This window comes from Aquarana catesbeiana, linkage group LG04 (genome assembly GCF_042186555.1).
Source record: "Aquarana catesbeiana isolate 2022-GZ linkage group LG04, ASM4218655v1, whole genome shotgun sequence".
Classification (NCBI taxonomy): Eukaryota; Metazoa; Chordata; class Amphibia; order Anura; family Ranidae; genus Aquarana; species Aquarana catesbeiana.
Window position 1 is genome coordinate 411,469,074 of NC_133327.1, and position 15,589 is coordinate 411,484,662.

The 15,589-nt window shown below is 43.5% G+C and overlaps 1 protein-coding gene across 2 annotated transcripts in view; it reads left to right on the plus strand.

The window, feature by feature from the left end:
- ENPP3 (ectonucleotide pyrophosphatase/phosphodiesterase 3) overlaps nt 1-15,589 on the plus strand; it is a 189,109-nt gene that overhangs the window by 137,439 nt on the left and 36,081 nt on the right. For both annotated transcript variants that reach the window (XM_073627288.1, XM_073627289.1), the window contains exon 21: nt 12,196-12,331. In XM_073627288.1, coding sequence (XP_073483389.1) covers nt 12,196-12,331 — 136 coding nt within the window. The remainder of the gene's footprint in view (nt 1-12,195; nt 12,332-15,589) is intronic.

Below are 15,589 nucleotides of genomic sequence, written 5' to 3' on the forward strand. Positions count from 1 at the left end.
GGGACAAGAAGTCATATGCAATTTGCATCAAATTTGCACCCCAAAGTCATAAAAGTGTGAAAAGAGCCTTAGTGGAAAATATCTCAGAATGTAGGCATCAGAGGTGATAACTTTACCCATAACAGTACGAGATATAATATATGTAGGTATTAGAGGTGATAACTGTCAGAAATCATGAATCAGACCGAAACAGATGTACAGTTAAATCACACTTGTTTAATAATAAAAGCAAATAGAACAAACGTAGTCAAAACATAGCCAAAGTTCGGTAACCGCAACGGATAGTCAGACAAGCCAGAAAGTCAGGTAGCCAGGAATCAATGTAGTGGAACAACAAGCAGGATCTGGAGCCAGAGGGAACGTCAGCCAAGCAAGTCTTTAACAGGCACACAGGAGAGAATCTCTGTGATATTCACCAGGCAAAGGCAGAGTTTATCTGGGCTGGACGGCTTAAGTAAGCAGGTTTGACGAGCAGGATATCATCAACAGGTGAGTCACTGTGGAGAGATAGGAGCTGGCAATTAACCGACAGCTGAGCGGCCAGCTGAGAGAAGGAAGGGCTGAGCCCAGCCCTGACAGTACCCCCTCCTCACCTCCCCCTCCCCCTCAGAGGACTACCAGGCTTGAGGGGAAAACATCTATGGAAAGGAGGACAGGGGCATGTATGTCCGAGGATGAGACCCAAGAGCGTTCCTCTGGACCGTACCCTTTCCAATGCACCAGGTACTGTATGCACCCACAGAACCTACAGGAGTCAACAATGGACTGTACTTCATACTCCTCATGGTTCTCAACCTGTACAGGGTGAGGATGTGGCACTGAGGTGGTAAAGCGGTTGCAGACCAAAGGTTTTAATAAGGAGACATGGAGTACATTTGAGATACGCATATTAGAAGGAAGGTCTAAAGCGTAAGCCACTGCGTTAATCCTGCGGAGAATACGGAAATTCCCTATAAACCGAGGTGCCAACTTCAGAGAGGGAACATGGAGTCGGCGGTTGCGAGATGACAACCAGACCCTGTCCCCAACCTGGTAGCAAGGCAAAGGCAGGCGTCTGCGGTCAGCATGGAGTACCTATCATTGGCATGTTGCAAAGCCTCCTGGACCTGAGCCCAAGTGGAACAAAGACCACGGAGATGTTCCTCTAAGGCAGGAATGCTCTGCGGAACGAATGAGTCAAGCAACGTGGAAGGTTGGAAACCATAGTTTGCCATAAATGGGAACAATCAGAAAGCAGAATTCAAGGCACTATTGTAAGCAAACTCCGCCCAAGGTAAGAGGTCTGACCAGTTGTTATGATGGTCAGAAATATAGCAATGTAGGAACTACTCCAAGGGCTGGTTGGCTCATTCTGCAGCCCCATTATAGACAGAGGAGAAAGCAAGCTGAATTCCCAATTGTGCACAAAAGGCTCACCAGAACCGGGACACAAAATGACTACCCCTGTCCGAGACGATCACCTTGGGTAGCCCATGTAAGCGAAAGATCTCCCGAGCAAAAATGGAAGCCAGTTCCTTAGTTGTTGGCAACTTCTTAAGTGGAAAACAATGAGACGTTTTCGAGAACCGGTCAACCACCATAAAGATAACTGTGTTGCCCTGGGAGTTGGGTACCTCCACAATGAAATCCATAGACAGATGGGTCCAAGGCTTCTCTCCATTGGGTATGGGTTGAATTAGACCTACTGGAAGGTGTCGTGGAGTCTTACTCTGAGCCCACACGTAACAAGCAGCTACGAAGGTGGCTACATCAGCACGTAGACTAAGCCACCAGAATTGTTGAGAAATGTCCCAAAAGAGTTGATTTATTCACAGGGTGGCCAGCAGTCTTGGGAGAATGGTAAGTCTGGAGCACGGCAGTACGGAGACTCTCAGGGACAAAGCAGCAGTCACAAGGTTTCTCAGGAGGAGCATGGACCTGAGCAGCAAGAATTTTGTCACCCAAATGGGAAGTGAGACTGGTACGAACCGTAGCCAAAATATGATCAGGAGGAATCACAGGAACCGGAACCGACTCCATCTTGGAATAGGAGGAAAATTGTCGTGACAAAGGGTCAGCCCTTACATTCCTAGTACTGGGTAAGAATGAGACAATGTAATTGAAACTTGACAAGAAAAGAGTCCATAGCGCCCTTCTGGGAGGGAGGCGTTTAGCCTTTAGACGAGAATGTGAGATGTTTATGGTCAGTAAAAATGAGAATTGGCACAGTGGTACCTTCAAGGAGATGCCTCCATTCCTTAAGGGCTAAAATGATTGCTAACAACTCTCTGTCCCCAATCCCCAGTCCCGTAATTGCACTCTGCAGGTGACAATATCTTGGAAAAGTAGCCACAAGGATGCAAAGCGCTCTTAGAGGTAGGACGTTGAGATAGAAGGGCGCCAACTCCAGTCTCCGAAGCATCAACCTCAAGGATAAAGGGTAACTCAGGGTCAGGATGTGCCAATAAAAGAGCAGAAACAAAGGCAGCTTTAGGACTCTCAAAGGCCTTAACGGAGTCCGGAGACCAACTCTGTGGGTTACCGCCTTTCTAGTCATATCAGTCAGGGGTTTGAACAGGGAAGAGAAGTTATGAAGAAACTTCCGGTAATAATTGTCAAAGCCAAGAAAACATTGCAAGAGGACGTATACCTACAGGTCGGGGCCACTGTAGGACTGCTAAAAGTTTCTCTGGGTCCATCAAAAAACCAGCAGTGGAAATTACATAACCCAGAAATGTAACCTGTTCACGATGGAACTCACACTTCTCCAACTTACAATAGAGCTTCAGAAGCACACGACAGACATCTGTGTGATGGCTCTCTAGAGACTTGGAAAATATGAAGATATCATCGAGATAAACCACCACACATAGCTGCAACAAATTTCAGAGGACATCATTGATAAATTCCTGGAAAACTGCCGATGCGTTGCAAAGGCCAAATGGCATTACGAGGTACTCATAATGGCCTGTTCTCGTATTAAATGCAGTTTTTCCATTTGTCGCCCTCCTTAATCCTCACAAGATTGTATGCCCCTCTCAAATCAAGCTACCGTTGCTCCCTTGAGGCGGTCAAATAATTCCGTATACAATGGAACTAGATAAGCATGCTTAATCGTGAGACGATTGAGACCCCTATAATCATTACAAGGTCTCAGTTCACCACTCTTCTTCTTCACAAACAAGAAACCAGCACCGGCAGGAGACGAGGATTTGCGGATGAAACCTCGAGAAAGTGCGCCTGCAACATACTCCTCCATGGCCCTATCCTCCGAGACCAACAAAGGGTAAACCCGGCCATGAGGGTGTATGGCACCAGATTGAAGGTCAATTGCACAAACATAGGACTGGTGTGGAGGCAAACAACCAGCTTGACCTTTGTCAAAGACATTGCTAAAATTACGGTACTCCTCCGGGAGGGAGGAGAGTGAAGAGGTGCACAGGACCTTAGCCACCTTCTGAAAGCATGTCTTACTGCATTGTGGCGACCAGGAGAGAACCTCAGCACAAAGCCAATCGAAAGAGGAGTTATGCCTCTGTAACCAAGGATAACCAATACCCAGCAGAAATTTAGGTGAGGAAATAACTTAGAATTGAATTATCTCATGGTGAAGAGCCCCTATGGCCAAGGACAACGGAGCAGTCTCATGAGTCACATGGGCAGGCTGTAGAGGTCTCCCATCAAGAGTCTCAATGGCAAGTGGAGTGGCACGCAGCTGCTTCTATACAAAGGCAGCATCAATGAACAGGCCTGCAGCCCCAGAGTTGATTAGAGCCTGTATCTCGACGGACGACTCAGTCCAAGAAAGGGTAACCGGAACCAGGGGCTTATCCTTCTTGATAACTGGGGACAAAACAACGCCACTTAAGATCTGTCTGTGACAGGACCTCAAGGTTTGGGTGTTCCCTGGAAGGGTAGGACAAGACTTCAAAAAGTGACCTGCCTGGCCACAATAAAGGCACAATCTCTCCCTCCTCCTAAGGGCTCTCTCATCCGCAGAGAGACGCGTGAAGCCCAAGTGCATGGGTTCACCTTCACTGACCGACTCGGTACCAGGAGGCATGGGAGGTGAGGGAGGCAAGGGTGGGACTGCAAAGCTTGGAGACAAATGTACAGGAGGCTTCCATTAGCGTTCCTTAAAAGAGAGTCTTTCTCTGAGTCTGGAGTCAAGGAGGATTGCAAATGTGATCAACTTTTCCAGCTCAGTGGGTATATCTCGGGCTGCTATCTCATCCTTGATGGAATCCGAGAGACTATGAGAAAAAGCAGCCACAAGGCCCTCATTGTTCCAAGCAACCATTGCTGCCAGAGTACAGAATTCAATGGCGTATTCGGCAACAGTTCTCTTATTCTGTTTGATGGACATGAGGCACTTGGCAGCAGAAGCGGTGCATGTGGGAATGTCAAATATCCTTTTAAAAGAAGCCACACACTCTGGGTAACTCAGGACAATGGGTTTTTGCATCTCCCATAGAGGGTTTGCCCAGGCCAAGGCTTTCTCAGAAAGCAAAGATATCACGAAACCTACTTTGCTTCTGTCCGTGGGAAACGCCTGGGGCAGCATCTCAAAGTATCTCTCAACCTGGTTGAGAAACACTCTGCATTGGACTGGATCACCCCCAAATCACTGGGGAAGCGGGGCAGAACCAGACATACCTCTTATAGAGGTTATTCTGGAAGCGGGTGCCTGTACGGAGACTGGAGCAGCAGCAGGGATGGCCTGCAACGCAGGTTGTACTGGAGCAGCCACAGTGGGAGATTCCAGGTGAACCGTGCGACTCAGGAGCATCTGTAACGCTATGGCAAACTGATCCATGTGGTGATCCTCCTCATCCAATCTGGAAAAAATATTACCAACAAGTGGATTGACTGCATCTTCTGAATTCATGGCCTTTGCCTGCTGTCAGAAACCATGAATCAGACCAAGACAGAAGTACAGTTAAATCACACTTGTTTAATAATAAAAATAAATAGAACAAACATAGTCAAAAGTTCAGTAACTGGAACAGATAGTCAGACAAGCCAGAAAGTCAGGAAGCCAGGAATCAGCATAGTGGAACAGCAAGCAGGATCTGGAGCCAGAAGGAACGTCAGCCAAGCAAGTCTTTAACAGGCATGCAGGAGAGAATCTCTCTGATGTTGACCAGGCGAAGGCAGAGATCATCTGGGCTGGATGGCTTAAGTAAGCAGGACTGATGAGCAGGATATCATCAACAGGTGAGTCACTGTGGAGAGATAGGAGCTGGGCCCAGCTCTGACAATAACTTCTACCTTAAGAGTAAGATATATCAAAATGTATGTAGGTTGCAGAGGTTATTACTTCTACCATAGGAGTAAGAGATACCATAATATATATAGGTGTTGAGAGAACTTTTTCCAAAAGAGTAAGTGATAACAGAATTTATGTAGCTATCAGAGGTTATAACTTCTATCATAAGACTAGAAATATAAGAATAAATATGGCTATTGCGTTTGATAAATTCTGCCATAAGAGGTAGAGATATCAGAATTTATGTAGGTATGACAGATGATAACGCATACCTTAGAAGATATCAGAATGTATGTAACAGTGGAGATATCAGAAATGATGTAGGCATAGAGGTGATATCTTTTGCCGGAAGTGTTAGATATATCAGAATTTATGCAGGTATCAGAGGTCGTAAATCTACCAAAAGAGTACCTCAGAATATATGAAGGTATTAGAGATGATCATGACTGCTGTGGAGTTTAAAGGAGGATTGGATTGGCTTAAAACTGCAACTATATTAACCTCGCCCAAAGACAACAGGTAGACAGGTTTAAATGGAAAGGACCACGGCTTTATTTGAAATTTCCCTAGACACTTAAACCATTGCCAGTCACAGTTATACTGTGAACTTGCTTGATCATATACTTGACCTAGTTTAAAAGTCCTGTCTTTACCATGGGTGGAGGGCAGATATTAGAGTGACCCAACCTCCACTTGAGGGCATGACCCAAATTCCACTCTAGGGCATAGCCCATTAGGGCAATATTTAAACCTGGCAAGCTCAAAACCCACCGATAATGCTGTGACGATCAACCTCTTACAGGGCAGGTGTGTGGGCAACTCTTCTAGAGTTTCAGTTCCTCAGTTCACTAATGATTTACCTCAGCGTAGACTTCTATAGTGTTCAGGCCCAGTCCCCTCACGTACTAAGTAGCCAATCACTTTTGAGTTACTTTAGCTTGCTACGTATGTCCAAACCCAATGACTAAGCCATGCCCCCCATCAGTCAAGGCCCCCTTTTCCTATGGGCTCACGGGCCCTTAATTTTGCCATACAAGTAAGAGATATCAGAAAGTCTCTAAGTATTGGAAGGGATAACCTATACCATAGGAGTAAGAGACACCAAAATATATGTAGATATTAGAGGTGAAAACATAAAAGAATGTAAAAATTATCAGAATATATGGAGTCATCAGAGGTGACCATTTTTGCCATTAAGTAAGAGATATCAGAAATTTGGTTTTGTTTGAAACATAGTTTTTCCTTCCATGTTTCTCTTATCCTGGCATTACCCATCTATAGATTTTCTTTGCTAGCTTATTTGGGCTATTAAATTACCTAAAGCTGAATTCCAAGTTTATTAAAAAAAATAAATAGTATTACAGTTATGCAGACATTAACATATATATTTTAAATAAATTACTGAGTCTTGAATGTGTCTTTATATTAGCACTGAGAATGGCAAATCCAGCAATTTGAGTAACTCAGGCTACAAAGCAGTGTGTATTATTTGGAGTATAACACTAATGCCGCATACACACGACCGGTTTTGCCATCAGAATAAACTCCGAAGGTTTCTCCGACGGAACTCCGACAGAATTCCATTCAAGCAGTCTTGCCTACACATGGTCAAACCAAAGTCTGACCACAGTCTGACCATCCAGAACGCGGTGACGTACAGCACGTATGATGGGGTTAGAAAAAGGAAGTTCAATAGCCAGTAGCCAATAGCTTCTGTCTCGTACTTGCTTCAGAGCATGTGTCGTTTTTGGTCCATCAAAACAGCATACAGACGAGCGGTTTTCCTGATAGGAATTGATTCCATCGGAAATATTTAGAAGATGTTCTATTTCTAGAATTTTCGAAAAAAATAGTCCGATGAGGCACACACACGATCGGAATAGACGATGAAAAGCTTCCGTCTGACTTTTTCTGTTGGACATTCAGCTCGTGTGTACGTGGCTTTAGAGACTGCTGACGGGAGGATTAGAGTGAGCATGGAGTGACGCAAGTGATGCTTTTCTCATTGTGGTTCAGCAGAATAAGGTCTGTGACCAACCTGTGTTATTTAATTGCAGTGGAGAAAATGGAGGTCACCAACCAATACTGTCTGTTGACTACATGACACGACTGGCTAAATAGAATTAAATTTTTTAGGAAAGTAAATTCACTTTCATATGTGTATTTCAATTGTTAATTGCTAGCTGGAGTTCATTTAAATAAAGAGATGCTTAGGTTTCTGGTTGCAGATGACTTGGAAATTTTGCAATAAAGTGGGCATATATCTGAGTGAATGCCAAGTAACTCTTGAATAACCGCCTCTTTCACTTTCAATAAGTCTTTACTAAGGTTTTGAAAGATACATTATATAACCTGTACAAATGTCAACTTTGTAAAAAAGTAAAGAGTGCAGCTGTGAGCCATAGAAAACTGCAACGGTTATAATAATACAGATCAATAAGTATGGCGTAATATAAGTTAGGTTTACCGTAACAATACACATACTATGAGCTACAGGGATACAGTAGGTAGGAAAGGGGAGGTGGAGGGGAAGGGAAGGGGGTCAAAGGTGTAATGAGTGTAAACTGGGAGTAACTATCGGAGTATATATGGGAGTTGAGACTTACACAGAGGATAATCAAGGAACCTAGTTGTCAAGGTCCCCCCAGAACAGGGGTTCAAGAGAGGAAAAAGAAAGGCAGAGAGAAATAGAACAGAATGGAAAGAAGAAGGGGAGAGCAAAAGAAGGACGTCGGGGACACTCCAGCCAGAAACCCAGGGCATTCAATGCCTATAACAGTGTATACATTTTGGGGGACATGGAGGGATGAGCATATTGTATCTATGGGGCCCAGATTTTTTTGGAGTTTTTTGTGTGCATCTAGTAGAATACTAGTAAGCTTTTTGTTGATAAAAAAAGTCTATGCGACAATGATGGTCTGCCAAGGAAACAAAATGTTGTTTCCAAGCTTCTGCGATAATTTGTTTTGCCACTAGTAGAACATAGGTGGCCAATTTACATTGGGATCTGGTGGGAATAACCACCTCTTTCATAAATAAATAAATACTGGCTGAAATAGTTAGTAACAGCCCATGGTATTAAACCCAAACCAAAATGTAATGGCACTTGTAATGTTAGCACTTCCACCTAGCAGCGCTTGGGTCATTGGTTCTAAATCCAACAGGGCCACTACCTGCCTGGAGTTTGTATGTTCTTCCTGTGCCTGTATGGGGGTACTCCAGTTTCCTCTCACACTCCAAAGACATACTGGTAGGTTAATTGGCTCTTGTCTAAATTGGCCCCAGCATGTGTATGAATGTGAGTTTAGATTGTAAGCTCCTTGAGGGTTAAAGGCTGATGTGAATGTACAATATACGTAAAGCGCTGCGTAAATTAACAGGACTATATACAGTAAGTACCTATAATAAAAAAATATATATACAGTATCTCACAAAAGTCAGTACACCCCTCACATTTTTGTAAATATTTTATTATATCTTTTCATGTGACAATACTGAAGAAATTACACTTTGCTACAATATAAAGTAGTGAGTGTACAGCTTGTATAACAGTGTAAATTTGCTGTCCTCACAAAATAACTCAACACACAGCCATTATTGTCTAAACTGCTGGCAACAAAAGTGAGTACACCCCTAAGTGAAAATGTCCAAATTGGGCCCAATTAGCAATTTTCCCTCCCTGGTGTCATGTGACTCATAAGTGTTACAAGGTCTCAGGTATGAATGGGGAGCAGGTGTGTTAGATTTTTCGCTCTCACTCTCTCATACTGGTCACTGGAAGTTCAACATGGCAAATAACTTTGAGGACCTGAAAAAAAGAATTGTTGCTCTACATAAAGATGGCATAGGCTATAAGAAGATTGCCAAGACCCTGAAACTGAGCTGCAGCATGATGGCAAAGACCATACAGTGGTTTAACAGGACAGGTTTCACTCAGAACAGGCCTCGCCATGGTCGACCAAAGAAGTTGCGTGCACGTGCTCAGCATCATATTCAGAGGTTGTCTTTGGGAAATAGACGTATCAGTGCTGCAAGCATTGCTGCAGAGGTTGAAGGGGTGGGGGGTCAGCCTGTCAGTACTCAGACCATACGCTGCACACTGCATCAAATTTGTCTTCATGGCTGTTGTCCCAGAAGGAAGCCTCTTCTAAAGATAATGCACAAGAAAGTCTGCAAACAATTTGCTGAAGACAAGCAGACTAAGGACATGGATTACTGGAACCATGTCCTGTGGTCTGATACCAAGATAAACTTCTTTGGTTCAGATGGTGTCAAGTGTGTGTGGTGGCAAAAAGGTGAGGAGTACAAAGACAAGTGTGTCTTGCCTACAGTCAAGCATGGTGGTGGGAGTTGAGGGAACCATGAGGGAACCATGAATGCCAACATGTATTGTGACATACTGAAGCAGAGCATGATCCCCCTCTCTTCGGAGACTTGTCTGCAGGGCAGTATTCCAACATGATAACGAGCCCAAACAAACCTCCAAGAAAACCACTGCCTTGCTAAAGAAGCTGAAGGTAAAGGTGATGGACTGGCCAAGCATGTCTCAAGACCTAAACCCTATTGAGCATCTGTGGAGCATCCTCAAATGGAAGGTCGAGCGATGCAAGGTCTCTAACATCCACCAGTTCTGTGTTGTCGTCATGAAGGAGTGGAAGAGGACTCCAGTGGCAACCTGTGAAGCTCTGGTGAACTCCATGCCCAAGAGGGTTAAGGCAGTGCTGAAAAATAATGGTGGTCACACAAAATATTGACACTTTGGGCCCAATTTGGACATTTTCCCTTAGGGGTGTACTCACTTTTGTTGGCAGCGGTTTAGGCATTAATGGCTGTGTGTTGAGTTATTTTGAGGGGGGACGCCAAATTTACACTGTCTTTCCACGAGGAAGTATTCAGTCGGATTCTGACCTTAGGATTCTCTCCAGAAGTCAACTTATTTGCCTCCCCTTGCAACAAGAAGCTGGCGAGGTATTATTGGAGGTTCCAGGATCCTCAGGCTTATGGGGTGGACGCCCTGACGGAGCGATGGTGGTTCCACAGAGCTTATGCCTTTCCACCAACCCCCATCATTCTTTAGTTCCTGCGGAGACTCAGGTCGGAAGCAGCAGAGGTGATAGCCATAATACCTTACTGGCCCAACAGGCCCTGGTTCCCCCTGCTAATGCTTCTCAGTGTCAAGGATCCGATTCCCTTACCCCTCAAACCCGACCTTCTATCCCAAGGGTCGAATCTACATCCCTGCCCGGCTCATCTGCACCTGAGGGTCTGGTTTTTGAGAGGGGAAGGCTAGAAGCTCTGGGATGTCCCAAGGAGGTTATCCCTACTCTCATGAGTGCAAGGAGAAGTACCAATCGGGTATATGAGAGGATTTGGGCTAGATTTACAAGCCACATGTCTTCTGGGTCCAATTCTGACTGTATTCCGACTGTTCAGAATGTTTTAAGTTTCTTGCAGACTGGACTAGATGTTCCCTTATCTGTTAGCGCTCTCCGTGTGCAAGTCTCAGCAAATACAAGCTGTACACTCACTAATTTACATTGTAGTAAAGTGTCATTTCTTCAGTGTTGTCACCTGAAAATATATAATAAAATATTTACAAAAATGTGAGGGGTGTACTCACTTTTGTGAGATACTGTATATATTAATTGCAGCTTACCAACCATTAGATGTGGTGGCTGCATCAGTTTTCTTTTCCTTGGCTTTTCCCCTCTGTTTTCACCTGGTGATCTGGCCAGTAACACACCTCCTGTAGTAGTGGGACACAACTCTAGTGAATAAAAAAAGGAGGCACAGCAGACAGGAGCATTGTCAGTCTGGTGGGAGGGTTGTGTTAAAAGCGTTAGCAGATTTACTGTAGATACATTGACAAATTGAAGCCAAACTCCAGCTCATACTTTATGCAAACTGTATATTTCCTTTTGGGATAAAGGTTTTGCATGAAAAAATAAAAGCTGATTCTTCTAATCACCCCTGCCAGTGTTAAGTGGTTTGTCTTATCCATGTAAACTAATACATTCTGCTGGAGAGCTTGAGCTTGTGAAAAACAGACTTGCTGGCTGGATTCCCAGATGAAAATAGAAGAAAGAAAGCCTAAAAAGGAAACGAATACAGCCTTCGCATCTAATGCCGCGTACACACGACCGTTTTTTCCATCAGAATAAATTCTGACGGTTTTTCTGATGGAGTTCCGATGGAGTTCGGCTGAAACAGACTTGCCTACACACGATCACACCAAAGTCCAATCGTTTAGAACGCGTTGACGTATGACAGGACTAGAAAAAGGAAGTTCAATAGCCAGTAGCCAATAGCTGCCCTTGCATCGTTTTTGGTCCGTCGGAATAGCATACAGACTAACGGTTTTCCCGATAGGAATTGATTCCATCGGAAAGATTTAAAACATGTTCTATTTCTAGGTCCATCAGAATTTTCGAAAGAAAAAGTCTGATGAAGCCCTCACACGATCGGAATATCCAATGGAATGATTCTGTCTGCCGGAAAGTCGGGTCGTGTGTACGCGGCATAAGAATTGGTAAGCTGCAATATACAAAATGTTTGCTTTTAGGTTTAATACTGCTTTAAGAGCTGAGTATCCTTATAAAATGTCTAAACATGTGTGCTCTGCACATTATCCTTGCTGCATGGGTGTCATACTGGATGACACAGCACTCTGAGACACTGAATTGTCTGGCAAGGTGTTTAGACTGTTAAATACAGCATAATCTTTGTACTGTAAGTGACTGAGTGCCTATTCCAGGATACTTATTGAATCATTCTATGTCTAGCCACTGTGTAAAAGAATTTGCATGCAGTCAGACAAAACATGTTCCATTTTTTATATCAGTTTTAAAGCAGAGACATTCAGATTAGATGGCATGGAAAGTAGCATTAGGGTAGACAAGGTGTTTTCTGGATCAATAACATTGTGTTTTGTGACTGTTCTGTACCAGGGTGAAGGCTCTTCTCTTCCTCCTACACTAACAGACTGTCTGCGGCCTGACGGTAGAGTCCCAGAGGAAAGCAGCCAGAAATGTTCAGACTACAAGCCAGGGGTGGATATTACCCACAGCTTCCTCCATCCTCCCAGTAAGTATACTTCTTTAAATAGATATTTGTCAAAGCTTTAATCATCTGGATGTGGCTGAGCAATATTCCTAAACCCATTACAAAACAACACCATTGCCGGTTGTGGGTGCTCATGTGGACTGGCAAAGATTTCCCTTTGGTTCCTTCATGTCAAAAAAACACAGTGTGGGTTATTTACGAAAGGCAAATCCACTTTACACTGAAAGTGCACTTGGAAGTGCAGTCGCTCTAAATTTAAGGAGTAGATCTGAAATGAGTGGAAGCTCTGCTGATTTTATCATCCAATCATGTGCAAGCTAAAATGCTGTTTTTTATTTTCCTTGCATGTCCCCCTCGGATCTACAGTGACTTTACTTCCAAGTGCACTTGTAGTGCAAAGTGGATTTGCCTTTAGTAAATAACCCCCATAGACACCTTCTGAAGAATAAACGACAAAATAAGTTAACATGTCACAACGCGCTAAACGCTGCTTATCCTGAATCAACCTGAAGCTATGGAATACATTCCGTTATTTATATGCAACTCTTATTTTGGCAAGATAAATGATACTTTTGTGAAGGTACTTTCCAATGTGATCTTCAATTACACTGCTGGAGTTTAGCAAGAACAGATATTTAATGTCCGCACAATACATAGTTGTACTTGACTGCGGTGTCAAACACATTCTTATAAAAACTTTGTTAGGTAGTGATGATTATAGTATTCTGATCATTATAATTTCACATGAACTACAACAACATACGGTCATTGGTGTGTGGAGCTTATTGCATTGGGGTGTGCACCCCAGAACACAAACACATGTGTGTATACCAGCAGAGCAGTGTCAAGAGAGCAAAGATTGGTGTCAGTAGGGCAGTGGACAGTCAGTAGTTTTTTATTTTTATTGTTTTTAAATTATTTTTTACAATATTATTTTTACATTTTTTACAATTTGTTAAGGAGCCCTGGATGAAGACAGAGAAAGAAACTGAGGACAGAGATTCCCCAGTCCCTGCAGCCTGCAGTAAACATAGTTTACTATGCTTCAGTTAAGAATGAAGACAGAAGGGATCGGTACAAATCACTCACTGTGTTCATTCAGAAAAGAAAGGCCGGTTAATTACATAATTACCAGCCACTTCCCCACTCTTGAGGGGAGAGAAGGGAAGCTGAAAGCTGGTGAGTCCCCACTCACCAGATCCACTCGCCCCTGCAGGGGCAATACGCATGTAGGTGCAATCACTGCAATTACTCCCCCATAGTTGAGAAGAGACGTTACTGGAAGTGGCAGCAGAGGAGGAACCAACTACAGATTATACTACAATCTACCTGAAGGCGGAAGTCTATCCTTGATATCACAATAACTATGGGGGAGTAATTGCAGTGATTGCACCTACATGCATATTGCCCCTGCAGGGGCGGGTGGATCTGGTGAGTGGGGACCCTGGAGGGGAGCACAGAGTCACCAGAAGATATTGAGAGCACCCAAGTCACCATCTGTGTTTTATGTCACATTATTTTAAGAAGATTATATGGATATTATATGGACTAATATTTGCATGGTTACATATGGACTCTACTTGCACATGCCACACAAGCAAAGTTACGGAATTATAGTGTGTCCGTATTGCGGTCTTATTTCTCACGGCATTTTCACTTTTGTTATAGTTTCCATTTATATTTGGATATATATATAAGGTGATACTTTTATGAATATAGCACTGTTTAAAGGTTTTCTTTTCTTAATATGGTCACATAAGCACTAGGAAATCACCAGAGAACGTGTAGTATGCTATTGCTCAGTGGGCTATATATGCATTTTTTACTATTTTTGAGTTAGATCTATTATATTTTATATATCCTTTTATTTGTGTGTATTAAGAGGATGTATACTACTGTAAGGTCACACATACATACCCTCACATATGTTGTAACCGCACTATCTCTAGGTAGTGCCAGTCACCCCATTTATTACATTTCAAAAGCGGACATTACACTCTGCAGAGCTCAGTGAGGAGAGCACTGAGAGCTGATTGGAGGGAAGGGATGACACACCCCTCTTCGCACAGCACACAGGAACAGAGCTGAGGCTGTCAACCTGCTGGAGATCCCTCCCCTGTCACCATTTTTCTCTTGGTGTCAGGAAAACTTGTCAGAAGTGATTCATAGTGCTCACTTAGCTGACACTTAGTGCTCTTAATTGAGACAACTACACACTTTTGAAGGATATATTTTGTTCATATTTCATGTCTGAGGTTTACAACCTCTTTAAGCAGCGCATCTAGGTCCCCTCTCTTCCCTGTCAGCATGTCACATGTGCATGCAGGACACCTGATTGGCTGATTGCTCACTCATTAACCTTATCTGAGTGCTGCTTTACAAGAGACTGTGATCAAATTCAGTTACTAGCTGAATTTGAAACATATTTGCATATGTTTTTATTAAATAAATACCTAACTGCATTCATTTAAGTTTTTTTTTGTTTTATAAATCTGTCTAGAGTTGAGCTTTAACTTTGCCAAATGATATGGCCTTTCATGTCATAAGAGCTGACTATTAATAAATAGCACTCCTCTCACTGACTCAGGTGGCTCACACCTAATATCTCAGGGTGGGTCCTTGGATTAATGAGGGGTATAACAAACAGTCATTTTAACCTTTCAATAGCTTATTCACTTAATAAACTAATGGAGAGCTGGATAGGGGCACACATATCCCATGGCTAGTAACAGCAATATTGATTGTGGCCCTTTAAGCATAGACTTCTAATAATACCTGGCCCTCTCATAGCAGCCACGTGAGTGGCAGTGACCCAATTTAAAACAGAGCAGTACCTGTCTGTAGCAGCCCTCTGTTAGTGGTTGGCCCCTTGAAAGCAGCCAATTTAGATCACAGTGAGATTTGACATTTGATATTGATAATCTATTGATATTTGAGAGCAGTTAAAGTGGCTGTAAAGGCTGAAGATTTTTTTTACCTTCCTGCATGTTATGCAGGAAGGTAAAATACCTTCTGTGTGCTGCTCCCCCCACAGCCCCCCCAATACTCACCCGAGCCCCCTCTCAATCCAGCGATGTGCACGGGAGCCTCGACTGTCTTGGGGCTCCCTCTCTCCATTGGCTGAGGCAGCAGCAGGAGCCATTAGCTCCCACTGCTGTTAATCCCAGCCAGTGAGCCAATAAGAAGAGAGCAGGGGGCAGTGCCGAGCCGTGGCTCTATGTGTCCTATGGAGAAGCAACCAGTGCTCCCATAGCAAGTGTCTTGCTATTGGGGGCACTG